Raw genomic sequence first — 18500 nt, 5'->3', positions numbered from 1 at the left:
CAGCACAAGGCCTTTGACTCAAACGGAGCTACATCAGTTAACATCAGCTGAGGATGTGATTCTATATTTCTAGGCCTTATAAATGCCAAAAAAACCCACATTGCAAACGTTAACCTAACGTAAAACAATATACTGAATCTGCAGGCAGCCTGACACAACAGCTGGGAGAGGTCTGAACTGTTCCAGTCATTGCAAGAGGCAGTTAACTCTGAAACCTAAAGATGGCATTCAAACTGTCAACATTGCTAACTATTTCCCCGCTAATCATCATTACAGAAGTAGCCAGCCTGTGTGCTTATTCTGTAATTCTATACTGCCAAGTAGGGAAATTCACATTAAAAACCACCTCAAAAGGGAAACATTTAAATGAAGCTGCCATGGAATTTCTAGTGTGCTGCACCAAGAGCACGGTGGAACCCAGATTTCCTGAGGCAGAAACCAATGACCCTGTCACACACAGAGTCCAGGGACCTGGACAAAGAACCTAGGAGACCCTCCTGTAGAATGGAAGTCCAGGGTGGTGCAGTGTTATACAGGGTGTTGGCAGCACTTACTAGGTGCAGTGGGTTTGGCTGATAATCCAATGGGATGCCGTGAACTCACACAAAGGAAAGGCAGAGTCAGTGACACACACAAGAGCCAAATTTCAGTTCCCAGATCTCTTTATTGGAACTCTAGTACTGTTTAACAGCAAGAGGCATGTGTACAGCATATAAGGTAATGGGATTAGTATTGCCTTGGTCACAGAGATATGTAACAGCATTAGTAAGAAGCTGACCATAACAGGCCAGCTGGTCCACCTGGTCTCTGCTATTGCACTCAGCCATTGGCTACTCTAGTATTGCAACTTGGACCTCTTGGAGGCTTCCTTTCCTCACCTTCCCACCCCCTCACACCTCAGGAGCCATCATCCAATAGGTTTGACCCCCCCTTCCCCCCACACCAATCCCAGCAGCAGCTTCCTTTAGAGAAGGAATCTGTGTATCGGAGGAGGCTGGAGCAAACGTCACAAAGTCTAAAAATAAAATCTTTTTTTTTTTAAAAAAAAATTGAGTCCACAGCTACTGCTCGGTGAATGGGCAAGGTCAGAGCACAGATGGAGCCTGCAGTAGGGTGTCTGTGATGAGCAGCCGACGCCCAGCGATGATCATCTGCGGCGAGATCCGGGCGCCGTCTAAGTTACTACAGCAGAACAACAGCAATCACGCCGGCCAACGGGTCAGTCAACAAGTGAAGGGAAGTGAGGGGTTAACTGGAACAGTCATACAGCACCGGAGTCTTTAATGGCATCCTCAGTGTGTGTGGGGTGGGGTGGGGAGGGCTGAGATCATGGTATACGTCAGACAGACGATTATACAACACATGCACAACAAGCAAGGTTACAGCACGGAGGGAGAATCTGGTGTCTTCCCCCTCTTCCCTCACCTGCCCTCCCTGTGTACATTTATACCAGGCAAATTGTCTGAGCAAATCCCAGCTTCCAAGGGAGTCACAGGGGATTCGACAGTCCTGCAAAAACAAGGATTTTCAGAGTCTTTCACAGCAAAAAGATCTTTGCCAGTGGGCTGAGAGCAGGCAAACTTGGCCCAACTAATGCTTTTTTTCCTCCGTCTGTCTCTCTGCCTGCCAGCACATGACCAAAGCGTTAAGAGAAGGTGACGACCTCAGCTTGGGGATAATTAGAAGAGAGGACATCTTTGCAGCTCTCTGCATTTAAAGGATACAGGCATTAAACACACCATTGTACACTTTCTCCTCTCATCATCATTTCCTGCTCATGGATTGAAAACAAGAAAAGAAAAAGATCTGTGCGCCAGTGGATCCAGACAGAGACCAAGATGCTTCAAAATGGAAAGAAGTGACAATGACTCATTCAGCTGTCTAACGCCTGGATAACACTGAAGCCACCCAGACAGAGTAGATGGTAGTTGGGGTGAGTCGGAGAGAAAAGAATAGGGCTAAATGAAGGGCTGACGTCACCCTGGACAGACACCCTGGGGTACCTGGCTCTGCAGCTATGGAGTGTACAACCCCATAGCCGATAAATCCCTGGGTAAATGGACTGTCCTGATCTTGGCTGGGATTCGGAGGAGCAGTGATTCTTAACCCTTTCCATGCTGTGACCCCAATATTACTATAACTCGTTTGGGGAGCTCACTCCCAACAAGCCATAAAGAAAGAGGAGGTAGCTGAAAGCCGTTTGTAGCCTCCAGGCTGCGATCCTGTGCTGTAGAGTGCCATCACCCCTTGCTGAACTCCCTGGGGGCTGGCAGCACCCTTACCTTGGTAAGAGTGCCTGGCACCAGATAGGGTACCACTCCCGCCATGAGCCTGCATGGGCCGGAGAATTGGAATGGCACATCCTCTAGCCTAGGGCTATGTTTGTACTGATAACTCCCTGCATCATCCCACCTGTTGGGATCAGATCCCAGCTGCCTGTGAGTTCACATAAGGTTGAATGGAGTTGGTAAATAGCTGGCAATCCCCTGGGGCCACTACCTAGCTAGTTAGGTGCCCATGTCAGGTTTGAGAAAAGAAGTTGCTATTGATTGTAGTCAGGAAATGCAACAAGGGAAAAGATCCTGCAGGAAACCAAGGCTATCAAGGCCCCTGCTCACATCATCCAGCTGAACACAATAATTAACAGCATTATGCAAGTACGATTCTTACAGAAAAGGGCCTTCACCTTAACATAAAGCTTGTATATTTCCTGCACAGCCCTTCCTAGGTCATCAATACAGGAGACTCTGAAATCACCCCCGACACCTCATTGCCATAAAAGACACCTGACACTCCATGCACAGTTGGGACCTGATGCCCAGGGAACCCGCTATGGGATAGATTCTGTCCTCACCTATGCTGGTGTAAGCTAGAGTAACGCCACTGAAATCAGCAGAGTCACATTGACACGAACGCAAATAAGATCAGAATCCAGCCCCATGATCTTTGAGGGCTGAAAATGCATTTCCTCTACAGCTATTGTTATTGCCAGTGGAAAGGTGGTGGTGGGATTATCCACAGATGGGTCAGATCCTGATCTGTTACACCCATGCAAATCCAGAGTCAATTGACTTCCACAGAATTACACCAGATCAGAATTTGTCCTGAAGAGAATTAAAGGAAGCCCCATCACTTGTCCCATTGCCTGCTTGGAATAGCACAGGAGGGGATATTAATTCAGGTGAGGAGGCCTCCTTTTAAGTACCCTGCCTTCTTGGGTACTTAAACACTGAAAGATTGAAGCCCCAATTCAGCAGCACATTGAAGTGGAGGCTCATTTTTAAGCATGTAACGGTCCTATTGGAATCAAGGGGAGTGCTCACAATTATGACATAAGTGCTTTAAGATCAGATCCTTAAAAGTACTTTGGCTCCTAATTTCTATTATTTCAATGAAGTTAGGAGCTTGAATACCATTGAGGGTTTGGGCCTTACTGAACTGGGACCTGAAAGGACTGCTTGGACTCCCAGGGGTAAAAAAAAAAAAAAAAAAAAAAACCTGGGACCAGGGGTCCAGGCTTCCAAAGAAGCTCCAGCTATTCAGAAAAGTCTTTAATTTGTCAGAGGTGGGATACAAGTTCTCCAGACGTTCATGGCATTCTCCGATCTGGAAGTGTGTGTATGTGTGGGGGGGGGAGGAGGGGGCAGATTTGGATTAGGCTGAATACAGAGAAAGGACTGTGGGCAAACTCCAGTTTTGGATCTCGGGGATGCAGCTCAAGTATGTATCACGCTATGAATGAACCAGGCACTACGTTTGCGAACAATGCATTGAAAGCAGCATGAATGAGTTCTGCGCATTATAAAACAGCTTCAGAATCGTTGCCAAGCAGCCAGCCCCCCCGGCTGGGTACTGGTGACAAAGGCACGGATGCGATCTCCCGGGATGGCAGTGCAATGAAAGGAAAACAGACCACGGATCCTACCTCAGCGGCAGCGGCCCAGCTGCCGTGCAGAATGGCAGGTGTAGCACGGTTGAGCAGCCACCTTTCCCATATTAATCACTGTCCATCTGATTACACTATTGCTCACCCCAGGGCGCATGACAGGAATGTACAAAGTGGTCTTCACTCTGATTGTCACTGCAGGAGAGGTAGCTGCACTGGAAAATGATTATGACCCCTGTTCATTCACATCTTGGGAGGGCAGCAAAGCTGGCCCTGCTTGTGTGGGTGAGGAGGTAACGTTCAACCACAGAAATGAATGGTACATCCATTTCCGCAGGAAGCTTTCCAGAAGGGAAGGAAGGCCCAGTGGGCAGGTGACTCAGGACCTGATAAATTGGAGAGGGTGCAGAAAACAGCCACGAGAATGATGAAAGGATTAAAAAACCTGCCTTAGAGTGAGATTCAAGGATCTCAATCTATTTAGCTTTACAAAGAGAAGGTTAAGGGGAGACTTGATTGCAATCTGTAAAGTACCTACAAATATTGAATAATAGGCTCTTCAATCTAGCAGAGGAAGATCTAACACGATCCAATGGCTGGAATTTGAAGCTAGACAAATTTAGACTGGAAATAAGGCGTACATATTTAACAGTGAGACTAATTAACCACTGGAACAATTTACCAAGAGTTGTGGTAGATTCTCTGTCAAAATTGGATGTTTTTCTAAAAGATCTTCTCTAGGAATTATTTGAGGGAAGTTCTATGGCCTCTGTTATACAGGAGGTCGGGCTAGATTATCTCAATGATCCCTTCTGGCCTTTGAATCAATCAATCGATAGTACCTTAGATAGGTAGATAGGAGCCCATGTGACTGTGGCCTGAGTCTGTCCATCAAGGGCTGCTTTCTCTGGATAGCAGCAGTGTGAAGCTAAAACACACACAGAAATTCTAGCCTCAGGTTCCTTGGTGCTGGGGTGGCTTGTTAACACGACATTAATGCAGAGGGTCTGGTCTGACACAATGAATCGTAAGGTCCTTCACTCAAATACATCTCCGTTCCTTTGACTAGAGTCCCCTCCACGTGGGCTATTTGAGCCGAGCCTCCGTCAAAACACCAGAGATTGCAGCTTACTTCTTTAGGCTTTTTGTTTCCTTGTGTGGTTTCTTTTTTAAGGTTAGGGATGACCTATATTTCCAACATTAAAAAAAAAAAAAAAAAGGATCCTTTTAGTCTCAAAGACTGCAGTGGCTGAGATCAGTTTGCAGATTAGCTGGAGCAGTCTGCCAAGTGCCCGCTACATTGCGTGACCTTTGTGGGCACAGCACACAGACTGCTAGGTGCCAAGAGATAGGGCAGGACTAGGGGTGATTGCATCTTGCAAGCGGGTCAGTGCAGAAGCAGAGCTTCATTCTGCAACCCAGGGAGCAATTAGACAGTTCGCTGAGCTTTTCTGCTGTCTGGAGGGCTCTCAGGGAATTGTAATGTTGAAAGGTGCTAATGGCTACCCATCAGGAGAATCTTTGATCCATAGATAATCAGAGACCTCTAAGCTCAGTGGGTATGAGACTCAATGGAAGGAGCAATTAAGCCCCTTTTTGTAGCAGACAACTATGAACAATGGAGTGACTGCCCAAAGCACATTACAGGTCACAGCTCAGCTATGTGCGTAGAGTTTTCCTGACTGCCAATGAAGGAGCTAGCAGATTGGTTTTACAATCTGTGTGTGTTGGAGGCAGAAAGCCTGGAGAAGCAGTTGTGAGTGTAACCCTGAGAGGAAGCAGAACATAGAACTTCTGCCACTCCAGCGAGCTGTGCCCAAGATGTGGGGATTTCTGTGGCACAAAACTGCCTGCTGTTTGTTTGATGCTATGAGTTAAGTAGCAACTACTTCTTACGGAATGATCACAACCCTATAAGGCCTTGAGTATTGGCCAAGCACTAGACCAAGGGGGCAGTAAAAAATCTGGGCATTGAGCAGCTGGAAATCTGACCCTATAAACAGATTTCCTTGCCTACAGCATGAAGATACATGATGGCTATGCTCGGATATGACTTTACATCCCCTGCTGGGGAAAGACAAGCTAGCTCACATGCATCGAAGCCATGAGTGAGTTACGCTGGCTCCTCTCCTGCAGGGAAATAAATGTCACCAGGAGGATCAGCCATCATGCACTATACATCTAAAATTTACCTTTTTAAAATCTCTCCTGCTGTTTGTCAGGGTGGGAACTACTTGTATACCAGCTGTAGGAAGTTAAAGTATTCAGGAAGGAGTAGCAAGTTCAGTAAAGAATATCCTTCAGCTTTGAAAAAAACTCAGATCTATTAGGGCAGCAATGAAACAACACAGGGATCAGGGGTTAGATTAGAAAAAAAATAGGAGGGGGAAACCTCTCCAAAAATATTTACCACTGTAACAACGACCCAGGATGGGTCATCTTCAGGGACTGAACGCAGGAGCTCTGGATCTAATCGCAGGTGCTGCTACTAGATAATAAATAATCAGCCCCATTCAAATCTCCTTCTATGGTCTGGCCACTAGAAGGAGACAAAGAGACTTAGCTCACATGATACATAACTGGGTTTGGATGGATTAGATTTTTTAATCAGTAAGTGCTGGTAAAAATCAATTTCACTGCACATACAGAAACTGACAAAGAGTATTTCCATCAAAGTTCACAGATAGGCAAAGTAAGAAAAAGGCTGCTTGAGAATTTAGAGTTTGATTTAAGGCTGCATACTTCATATATTTTGACATGTGACATTGATAATGTGTGTTTTAATGGTTATAAACTATTAGCTTTTGAATCTCAATATCTGTCATTAAATAATTATTTTCTGACCCCCTCCCACCCGATAATTTCCTGCAACTGTGAAAATTGAAAGAAAGATAGGGGAAAAAAAGCTTAAAAATAAATGAATATCATCTGTCAAAATTATAAAAAAGTAAAATAAAAATTGAATTCTGCCAAGCCTATACATAACCAATCCTCAAACCCAAAAGCTGTCTTGGCTGGGAATCAGATAAACTATAGTATCTCCAGCTTCAAAGCACAGATCTTCATCCCTTGAGCCAAATCTGTGTTTCCTGGTAGAAACAGTATGCTCTATATAAAGCATAAGATTAGCCACTAGAAGGGGCCAGGACATGCTTAACTGATGAGTTGCATATTGTTTACAGATGAACATGTGGGAGGAAAAGGTTTTGGTTACTTCTGTGGTTTTCTGCTTTAGTGCAATTGTTATGGCTACTCTCTTGGCCAACACACTGGGATTGAATCAGTGACCTCCAAAGCTAAAAGTATGAGATAAAGAGCCAAGGCTGTGTAGCTGGAAGCTATGACAACTCGTATCCTCTGGATCAGGCACAGAGGGGGCCACCAATACATAATGTCACATTATCTTGTGGCAAGGAGTTCCACAGGCTAATTGGGTAAAATTAAAAAGTAACCTAACTGTGCTTGCCACGTGAAGCCCCAAAGCTGATGCTCTCTCCCAGGGGCAAATTCCCCTGTGATGTTGCAGAGCCTGATCATGGGGAGAAGTGCAATTTGCAGCAAAAGAGATGAACTTACAGGCTTTAATAGTCTCCTTGGTCACAGAGAAAAAAGTGTCTTCCAAAGCTGAACAGAGAATAAAATAACCCTTGCTTTGGAGAAAGATCTTAGATCTAGAGAAAGGAGGGAGTTCTTAATCCCTGGCAGTACAGTAGATACCAGGAGCTTGATTCTGATCTCACTCCTGTTTATCACTGGAGTCATGCCACTCTTACAATGAAACCAAGACCCAATGGGACCCTCCTTTGTCATTTGTTGGGTGAGTGATGCACATGATCAAGCTTCTTCACCCTGGTCCTATCCTGCCCTACCTGCTCCCCTTCTCAATTTGTTGTGTCTTCCTGCTGCTAGTGTCTTAATTTAGGACCAGTTGTGGAGCCCTCTCTCACCATGTTTTACACTTACTCACACAAGAAGCTCCATTAAAGTCCACTGAGAGGCAGTGATGCTTAGTGTGGAAAGCATTGCATGGGGAATCAGACAGACCAGCGGTCTGCTCCTGGCTCTGCCACTGACTCACTGTGTGACCTTGGTCGAGTCACTTCCCTTCTGTTTCCTTTGTCTGTTTAGATGGTAAGCTCCTTTGGGCTGGGGCGGTCTCTGTGCTGTGAACATGCTTAGCAAATGGCGCCCTGATCCATGCAGTATTGTAACAAAAATTTTTAAAAATCTGCTCTTTGGATATTAAGTCCTTGAGGGCAGGGACTCCATCTTTGTTTGGAAGAACACCACATACATTTATGATGCCTTGTATACAATAAGCAATTACAAGGCACGATATGGGAATGAGCTTTGTAAGCTTCCCACCCACACAGCTCTATCAATACACTGCAGCCCTGACCTGCAGTACTCCCTGCTTTTCTAGTCCTGGGCTCCCACACAAAGCTCCGCCGATGCTCCTCCTTCTTGACCACCAGCATCTCCTCTTTTTCTAGCTCGTATCGCCCACACAGCTCTGCCAATCAGCCCTGAACTGCAACTTCCAATGCTAAGCCAGTTGTCATCAGCCCTCGCTGAGCTCTGCTACTTCATCTCAGTCCTGATCTCCCAAGGCTCGCTGATAGCCCAGTCCTGGATCCCCCACTTGGGCACAGAGAGAGAGATTGCTTAGTTGTCTACAGGCAAACCTCATGAAAATCTGACCACCCAGCCTTGCCAACACCCAGCCACTCAGTCCTGCCCAGACATGACCACCCACCTTAGCCAAATCCGATACCTAATTTACTACAGTCTCATTATCCTGCTCCAGACCCTTGCCCTGGGTAAGATGCACTCATGCCAATCAGCGTGATTTTCACGCTAGGGAGCTGGTACTAGACCTTCCTTGCTGAATTTCATTCGCCATCTGCTGCACATGAGATTCAAATGAGTGAGGGAAGAATTTCTAAACCGGTTTGGAGACAGTCAGTAACATCCCAAGAAGATCAGCCCTGCAGAAGCTGCCTTTCACTCAGGATCCCAGGCATTTCTGCTTCCATCCTGGAGGACACTAGGAGGCTCAGAGGTAAGTGAAAAGGAAAGCAAAAAAACATTCCCAGAAGCTTTCATGCCTCCAAAAAGGGTTGGGTCAGAGATGGGCCTGACACCCAGTTTTTCTACTGATATAAATAAGTAAATAGAGGCCCATTGATTTACCCCAGCAGAGGATCCAGCCCAGAGTTGGGATTCAGAACCAAACTTCCCCATAGGTCAGTGTTACGGTTCTGAGCCGTTCCCATCCGCAGCAAATGTTCAGGTGGGTTTTTACAGGAGCTGTTTTGCTCCTTTGTGCTTCACTGAAACCCAGAGGTCCCAAAGCCGAAGCCTAGTGCATTAGTAACCTATAGTGCTCTGGCTCGGTCATTGAATTAATCAGTATTGATTGGAGCGCTGAGTGCCAGCTCTGGGCTTCCCAAATGAAGGGCCATCAGACAGACAGCAAGGGAGGCATCTGGGATCTATTGACTAAGGCAAGGGAGTCGAGACTCGGATTTGAGAATCGACTTGGCCACTGCCTTGCTGGCTTCGTTTTCTGGGCCAGCTGAGTCCATGGAAGCTCGGCGGCCACCTGTTTCTCCTGTCTTTGAGGAGCGCTTTGAGAGCATCAGACAAAAAAGCGACAGAGTGGTGGTGCCTTATGGAAGAACCCCAGAGAATTTATCATTCGTAGCTTTGTAAATTTTAAAGGGCAGAAAGAACCATCCTGGCCAGCTAGTCCGACCTCCCGTATAACATTTCACCCAATGATTCCCGCATCCAACCTACAGCTTCTGGTTCAGCTACAGCTGATCATTTAGAAGAACATCCCATCTTTAAATCAAGACTACATATGGATAAAACCAACAGGCTACTATAGATGTTTCCATGGAAAACTCCTATCTTTTTTTAAACCATCCCATAGAATGCTTTATTCAGTTCTAGAGACTGGTTCAAGGAAGCTATAGTAAAGTCCTGCTCTTTTGATTCTCTAGCACTTTCCCATATGGCTAGTAGTGGAGAGGGCCCAGACTCTCGGATATGAACTGTACCTGCTCTGTATAGCTCAGTGCTCTTAAGGCCCATTGATTCCAAGGGCCATAAATAACGTGCTTAAAGTGAGACAAGTGCTTTGCTGAATCAAGGCCTTGGTGTCCTGGATTCATGCCCCATGGCTAGCTATCTTAGGTGCTAACACCTCACAGTCTTCAGTGTATTTATCCTCAAAACACTGAGGTAGAGCATCCCCATTGTACAGCTGGGGGAAACTGAGGCACAGAGGCTAAGTGACTTGCTCAAGGTCACATGGGGAGTCTATGGCACAGCAGCAACCTGAACCCAGGTCTTCCAAAACTGAGGCAATTTGCCTCCTTGCTAGGGGGCTCTGACCATTTGCCTGAGACCAACACATTCCCCCAAAGAAGTTGACAGCTTTATGTGAGCCTATGAGCCAGTAGGCTGGGCAGATGCCGTTGGCACTGCATGCAGAGTCTGTTATCCAGGGATAGTCTGTGGTGAGTACCTTGGAGAGATCTCAGGGGAGGATGAGTCAGGGAATAGGATACCAGATCAAGTATCCAGTCAAAGGAGGTAGTGGAGAGGCAGGGCCCTAGACAGGGCTGAAAGAGTAGTGTTTTAAAGTAGCATAGAGGCGGGGTAATCCAAGCTACCGCAGGATGCTACACTTGGCAACATCTATTCCTGTCTCGATGGTGAAAGGATTAAGTCAGGACCTTGGATTGGGAGTGATCTCCCAGGAGAAGCCTACAGTAGCTGTGAGCAAAGCTGCTGCTCAAAGCATCACCTCTCACCTATGGGAAGCAACACCCTGCTTGTTTGAAGAGAAAGGGTGATGTTTAAAAGCTTTCCGTTGTTCTCCAGTGCAGCTATGAACATTACGACCAGCTCTATTGATTTCTCAGGACACCACTAAGATTTTAGCTCCCACAGCTTCCTTTACCTTCAAAGCCGTTTTTGCAGCCGAGTCCCGATTGTCTTGCTCCCCCAGGACCTTGCCTTTGAACACAGCTTCCCCAATCTGAGAAATTAACCCAGTTAAGAAATAATAGTAACAAAGGACTTTGCTTAGTCCCATCGACAGACAAAGATGCCAAGAGTGCAATCTGCTTTCATAAAAATTATTTGTATTATGACAGAGACAGTAGCGGCCCCATCTGAGATCAGGGCCCCACACTGGGCTGGGGCCTGCATGGGCCCCAACCGAGATCAGGGGGCCCACTGCTGCCCCCATAGTCCCTGCCCCAATTTAAATAGACAAAGCCGAACGATCTTCCTTGTTTTATAAATGGAGAACGGAGACAGAAATATTTTGTGACTGGCCCAAGGTCCCATAGACAGTCTGTGGCAGACCCAGGAGTGGCACCCAAGTCTCCTGAGTTTTAACTCAGTGCCATGATCACAAGGCCAGCATTCTAGTCTGTAGCAAGCAGCCCCACGTGCTCAGAGCGTGCTGTCTCTCCCGACCCCTTAACAGCAGGGCCAACTCCGCCTGAAGGGATCGCGTGACCCATAATGGGAGCAGGGTCGGGCCCTTGTGTTATTCGCTACTATAACTTCTCTCATGTGTTATCCTAGAGCGCTGCCTGCAGCCAGGGCATAGAATCCTCGGTGGGTAGGTTTACACTGTAATCAGAAGTGAGACTGGAGCTCGGGTAAACATACTCGCACTAGACATAGGGGTACAGGCTTCAAGCGAAAAAATAAAACAATTATTCACACAGCTCTCCCCACACCACACTGCTCTGATTGTGAACATCCTACTGTAGATCATCTGCTTTCATTGGTTCTCTTTGCCAAAGGGTCTGTTTGAGGACAAAGCAGTTCAGGAAACATGGGAAGTTGAACAAAACAAAAAACACAAAACAAACAGGGCTGAAAAGCTTGACAGAATCCTTTTGAATGTAGGGAAGCCAATATTTCTGGTTGAAAGGAATGGAGATGTTTTCTTGTCAAGAGGTTTTCAAAGTTAAAACAACAAGTGCTGGGCCCTCAAGGGGGGACTGAATGCTGGAAGTTCAGCACTAAAATGCACAGGCCTCTGTTACTTGAGCCAAATGCTCCTTGGCAGCTATAGTAGGCTCTTACCCTCTTGTGAGAGCCAGCCACTAGAGGACGACAAAGTCAGCCTGGGTTCATGTGGGTCACATGAATGCTTTCTCCCTTGGAGACTCACCGCTTGCCATCAGGGTGGAAGAAAGAGCCTTAGCAAGGGACATTGAACCTATGACTTAAGCAGCTTCTCTCCCTTCCTCTGCTGAAGATCATTTCTCAGGCTTCCAGCCCTTAGAATCTAACTTGAATCTTTCAAACACATGGCTTTGAAGGGGTTTTTCCTTTCTAGATCTGGAACACAACACTTTCTGGGACCATTTTTATTCGTCCCTTTTATTTTAGCAAAATATGACAGCCACTAAACCTGCAGGAATTAAAATACCAAAGAAGCTCTCTCAGCTGTTTCATTTCTGCAGTCACTTTGCAGCTGCATCCTCTGGGCTTGCCTTGTAAATAGCATCTAATGTTTATAGCTGGGATTTAAAATGGGTTCCCATTAACACATATGTAGCGGGGGCAAAACACCTCTCTCCCCATCCCATATGCTGTCAGTTTAAAGCATCCGTGTTCCCTGGGATTTGGCTAGCTAAGGCTCCCATGGCACCTTGTGTCCTGGGTATATTGATGAATTACTCCCCTTGTAGTTTCAGCTGCTGTTTGATATACTGATACAGTGCTGTAATTCTTCTTTCCTTCCTGGCCTGAGCTGCCATACACTGTTGCACTGTGCTGTTAAGCAGCTGCTGTGCTCCACCTGAGAGGTGGCTGCATTTCAACAGCGAGAGAAAATAACCCTTGTATAAATGTGTTGCAAAGTGCTTTGTGGTCCTTCTGGAGGAATCATTCCTTCCCATTGGGTCTTGGTTGGGAGACAAAAGCATGGCATAACAAGAGCTATTGTACATAAGGATATGGGGAGCGGGAGCGGTCAACATAATACACTAGCCGCTGAAAGTTGAATAGAGAGCTCTCTTTTTATGCTAGGACTGCATCTTATTCTTCATCAGACTCTGCTGTCATAGGCATTGGCTAACTGACTTTTTTATTGTCATTAAATAGACACTGCGGCTTTTTACTGGCAGCGCTGGGGAAGCCACGTACAGACTGTTTCTAGGCAGTGCAATTATTTCCATGCCATTTCTATTTCTTGTCCAACTGGTCATTAGGTCTTTCTATTTTCTCAGCTGCTGCTGCAAGGCTCTCCTGAGAAATGCAACAATAGCTCGCACCTATCTTTCTTCGGGGACTCTCAAAGTGCTTCACATGCATTAGCTGAAGGAGATCCCCAACATCCAGGCATGTTTATGCCCATTTTACAGAGGAGAAAACGGATTCATGGAGAGATGAAGTGACTTCCTCAAGGTCATCCTGGAGGTGGTGGTGGGAGATAGGAACCCAGAATTTCTAATTCCCAGTGCTTCGACCAGACAGGCAACCCGGCACCAGAGTGATGAGAACGTTAGTTCTTTGGTGGCAAGGACCAACTTCTCACCCCCTCTCCCCTGTGTTTGTACATCACCTAGCACAGTGGGGTCCTGGTCAATGACTGGGGCTCCTAAGTGCTGCAGTAATATAAAAAAGTAATACTAATACAAGTCTAAGTAGAGATGGGACAGAAATAACATAACCCTGTGTGTTAAGCACTGGGCAGAGACTTTTTACTTCAGGCCAGCAGGGTATTTGGCTTAAGGCATTCAACACCACTAGGAGGGAGGGCTCATTTTGCTTCCATTCTCCATTTAGCTAGGAAATCAGTAATAGCGTAGAAGGATTTAGAGAGGTTGTTACATTTGACGACCAAGACGACACCCGCTTGCTCTGTGTTTTGGAGCAGCAATAGAGACTAATGCACTGGGCTGGCATAGAAGATGAGTTTGCTGGTTGTATACACTGTTACAGCACAAGTGATAAGACCAGAGTCCCATTATGCACACACCTAGAGACAGTCCCTTCCCCAAAAACCTTGGGATCTAAAGAGACAAGACAGACAAAGAAAGGAAGCAGACTTGCCCTAGGCCACAGGCAGATCAGCCACTAAGTTGGGAAGAGACCCCAAGTATCATGCCTGCCAGCCCAGTGCCTTCATAACTAGATCATCCGACCTCTCATACGACCCCGCCGCTTGATGGTCTCCATCTCTCTTCTCCCACCCAGGCCAGGCCCTCGCATGGTTTTTCCAAGTTTAAAAGAGTGAGTTTGAATCCACAGCTGTATGCTAGTAGCAGATGTGTCCTGTGTGTCCATGTGAGGGAGTGTGCATGGCCAGAGACATGTGCAAACAGAATACGCATAGATAGGCCATGGCACAAACAGTGTACTGTAACAATTTGGGTGCATGCACATTATTTGAGTGCATGTGTATAATTTGTGCGCAGTGCTCATGCAGTGTGTGTAGTTAATGTATGTCTAAGTCTGCTCATACATATGATGCGTGGGCCTACCTCTATGTACACTCACGAGGGATGTTCATGCAGTGAGTGTGCAATCACCTTGGGGGTGTGTGTGTGTGCATGCAATGAGTGTGCAAGCATGAATTTACAGATCTCAGCCATTTCTAGGGCACACCTGGTGCAGGGGGGTTGGGGTTTAACATACTCATGCACTATATTTTCAGCAACACTGACCTGATGATGCATCTGTTAATATGGGGGGGTTGAGAAATTACCTTGGATACATAAACAACTTCAGCTAGAGTTCCCAGTCTGAATTTTGTGGAAATAGTCCCTTTTCCTAACACAGCTCCCAGTCATTCTTCTAGCGTCTTCTAGCCCTTCCATAACGTGTAATTGCAGTTGGATGAGTTGTAGCTGGCCAGCCTCTTGGTGGCTCAGGGGACTGGTGATCAGTGGAGGTTTTTATTCCTAGATCACCGGTTCAAATCCGGCTTGGGTTAGCAGCAACTGCACATTACCTTCGGAGGGCTATTCAGTGGCCTATGTGAAGCAACCGGTCTAAGGTTTCCCTCCAGTCCAACCAACAGCTGGCACTGCCACGCCCACCCCTCAGTTCTTGTGAGCGGCAGAGGCACCAAGGACTGAATGGGCAAATGCCCATTACACCTCCAGCCCAGAGCAGACGTGCATTAATGAGGCAGCAAGAGAAAAGCTTCCACTGCCTTTGCTTGTGCTGTACCTGCCTGCAGTTCAACGGAGGAATCAGTCCCCAAGGCCATCAAGCCTGAGTTCAGTGCAAAAACAATACTGAAAAACAAGGTCTGGAAATGCCATTTCAGGACTCAGGCAAAGGCAGATAAATGGCTATTTATTTTTTGGAGGATCTGAATAAAACTACCCCGAGCTCTTCCATGTACACTTCTTCCTTCGAACGTCCCCTGGCAGTAGAAAACAGTGAAGAAGAAAGGTCCTTTTTAAATGCTATACTATGCTGCAAAAACAACCCAACCTAGGGCACGCAGGTTCCCTGAATATACACTTATTTGGGAGGGGAGAAAAGATCCAATTGATTCCTCAACAGTTTGGTGCCTCTCACTAAAAAATCCCTGAGTCTTACTCTAATTCTGGTTTCTGTTGTTGTAGAAGCAGGAACGGCTGCAGATTAGTCATGCTTTTTACCAAGTTGCATAATGACAATGCTAAAAATTGCAGAGCACAGCTACATGATAGATCTAATACACATTAGATGAAACATTAGGATTTTTTGGGCTGCTGAGGGTTTTCCATGCCTCACAGAGCAACAGGCTCCTGGGTGTTTGCAAGAGTCACTTTTAGGATCTGGGTAGTTAGCAGCAGTGATGGCAAAGAACGGTCCCTTTGGACTACTAGATGCATTGAATTCAGAATCAGATTACAGCTTTCAAGTTCCTCACAACCAAGGTTTTCCTGGGAAAGGGTGCAGCACGGGAGTCAGACCGTCTGGATTCTATTCCTCAGTCTTCTCAGACTTGCTGCGTGACCTTGGACAAATCATTTAGGATTCACAGAGGCCGAGGCCAGAATCATTGATCATTGGTGATCATTGATGCCTGACCTTCTGTATAGCATGGGCCAGAGGATTTCACTTGTCCCTTTCTGCAGCCAGATTTTTCAGAAACAGACATCTTATTTTGATTGAAAGATTTCAAGTGATTGAGAATCCACCACTCAATCTCTCTGTAAGATGCCCAGCTAACTATAATGATGCACTGGGTATTAAAACCTAAATAGGCTTTCTTCCTTGGTGCCTCATTTCCCCCCCCCCCCATCTGCAAAACCTGGCTACCACTATTGACCTACGTGGAGGCTGTAATTTGGGGCAGGGACCATCTTTCTGTTCTGTGTTGGTACAGCACCTAGCACACCAGGGTCTTGGTCCGTGACAGGAGCTCCTATCTGCTAGGGTAACAAATAATCAAACACTGTTTATAAAGCATGATGAGATAGAGGACAGTGGAGGACAAGGCATTATTAGTGCTATGAGTCGTGGCCTTTTTCTCTTTCCCCTTGGTTAAATTAGAGGTGCTAAACATGAATTTTTGTGACTCACAAATCTGTTAAATTACCAGAATTGTTAGGTAAATGAATACACTTAATTACAGATATTAGACGAGTGCACAGTTATAGACTAGCTCCATGACAAGCTTGTTTGAGGTAAGTGGCAGATGAGTCAGAGGCATGGCACAGAGTTCAGGGCAAGCCCGGCACCGATATCGGAAACGGATGAAAACACAGGGCTCCGTTCTTTTGGCCGCGTCCGCGTGCCGAATGGTGTCCTGGAGTAGCTACACCCGCACAGTGCTCCTGGGCATCTATCCCGCCAAAGCTGTGCTTGGGACTGGCATAATGAAACCGCTCCCCACGCGCAACACAAGCGAGGACAGTAAAAGCACAGCTTTGCTGGTATGACCACATGCACACTGGGCACAGCTGTCAGTCAGGGATCACACCTCTTCGCACCCCTGGTCGACATAGCTATGCTGGCAGCAGGCTGTAGTGACATAGCCTTGACCTGCCCTGCCTCTCAAAATTTGGCAACAGTCACGTGTGGGGAGATGAAGGTACCATGTCAGAAATGGCTATTTAGCACTTAGCAGCCCTGACATAAATCTGTCAGTGACCTGCAGCCTAGATGAAGCAGCTGAGCTGTTCGCAGAGCGCGTCCAACACAAATCTCCACTTTTAATTTGTTTGTTCTTTTAATGATCCATAGACAAGCCTGGAGGGGTTGGGGGGGGGGGGGGAGGGAGGAGGGAGAAGAGAGGAAAAAAAAAAAAAACCATGACTTTTCTACTCTGCCCTGTGCTAACTAGGGCTTGGAGAAACCCACGTTTTCTTTCTTCTGAAAGAAGAGGGAGGTTTTTCTACACCCTCCTATGAGCTTGTTAAACTCAGCAAGGAAATCAGGCCAGCCACATCACCTGTCGGCAGAACCTTTCACACCTAGATCTCAATATGGAGGGAGATTGGTGTCATTATCTCCATTGTACAGATGGGGAAACTGAGGCAAAGAGAAGGGAAGTGATTACTGAACAGGTTCACAGCAAAGCTGGGATTAGAACCCAGGTCTCCTGGCTGCCAATCTAATGGGATCATGGCACCTCCAAAATACAACAGGAACAGAGGGCCTGATTTTATTACCCTTACTGACGCAGAGCAATGCTTGACCCCTCAAGCAATCCCACTGAAATAGAATCACTCAACTAAACTTTGCTAGTGAAAGCAGAGATTGCAATGGCCTCTTTAAGGGTCCCAGGGCTTTAGCAAAGGAGCCGAGGGCTAGAATCTGACTCCCTCATGCTGAGTAGTCCCTTGCTTCACCGCTACCCCCGTGAAGTCAATAGGTCCGCCGGGCTACCAAAAAATTGTCAAAACTGGAATCTTTCAAAAACATCCATTTTTTTTTCTCCTTCCCCCCCAATTTTTCAAAGTGGAGTTTTGCTGAAACTGATCCTTCCCTACAAACAGGTTCATTTTTGACTAATCAGCAACTCCCCCACTGAAAGACGTTTAGGCGGAGAATTCCCGACCAGTTCTACCATGTACACGCTGAGTAAAGTTCCACCCAGCATGAGTGAGGGCTCCTAGCCTAGACCCACAGTAGCTGACACAGAGCAAGTGTTCAGCCATAGCCAGTCTCAGAACAAGCACACCACACACCGCATGGGCAGGGTACCTGGCCCTCTGAGCACACAGCTACGGTTTCCAGTTCAGTGGTCTGCTTAGTAGGTCTACACTGCAGGTGGGAGTGGTTCTCAGCTGGGGTAGAAGCACTAAAAAGAGCAACATGGACATCCCAGCTCAAGCTTTCAAGCCCATCTGACCCTCTAAGCTTCAGAGCCGAGCTCCAGCCTGAGCCGGAAGGCTGCTATTTTTAGTGCACCAGCTGAAGTCCACCTGGGGTAGGACACTCATCCCAGCTGCAGTGTAGACATACGTTACAGGGACAATTGCTTTCCTGTCCCCCCCACCCTCCCCAATGGATCTCCCTTCCCCATTCCTCCTTAATGAGAAGCTCCCTGGCCCATCAGCTGCCAAAGCCTCCTGCCCCTCTGCTGGTTACAGGTTTCTGCCTCAGTGCTCCGACTTTGAACAGG

At 46.7% G+C, this 18500-nt stretch overlaps 1 protein-coding gene across 2 annotated transcripts in view; it reads right to left on the bottom strand.

The window, feature by feature from the left end:
- Positions 1-650: 650 nt before the first annotated feature.
- Positions 651-18500, bottom strand: part of KCNC4 (potassium voltage-gated channel subfamily C member 4) — a 49190-nt gene continuing 31340 nt past the window's right edge. Inside the window, exon 4 of one of the 2 annotated variants that reach the window (XM_067531705.1) lies at positions 651-1707. In XM_067531705.1, coding sequence (XP_067387806.1) covers positions 1646-1707 — 62 coding nt within the window. In that variant the 3' untranslated portion in view covers positions 651-1645. The remainder of the gene's footprint in view (positions 1708-18500) is intronic. The other variant, XM_067531706.1, reaches the window with a different exon arrangement.

The sequence above is a fragment of the Emydura macquarii genome, unplaced genomic scaffold (genome assembly GCF_026122565.2).
Source record: "Emydura macquarii macquarii isolate MOO-44397 ecotype Brisbane River unplaced genomic scaffold, CSIRO-AGI_Emac_v2 contig_3220, whole genome shotgun sequence".
Taxonomy (NCBI): domain Eukaryota; kingdom Metazoa; phylum Chordata; order Testudines; family Chelidae; genus Emydura; species Emydura macquarii.
This window is presented reverse-complemented; position numbering and strand designations above follow the sequence as displayed.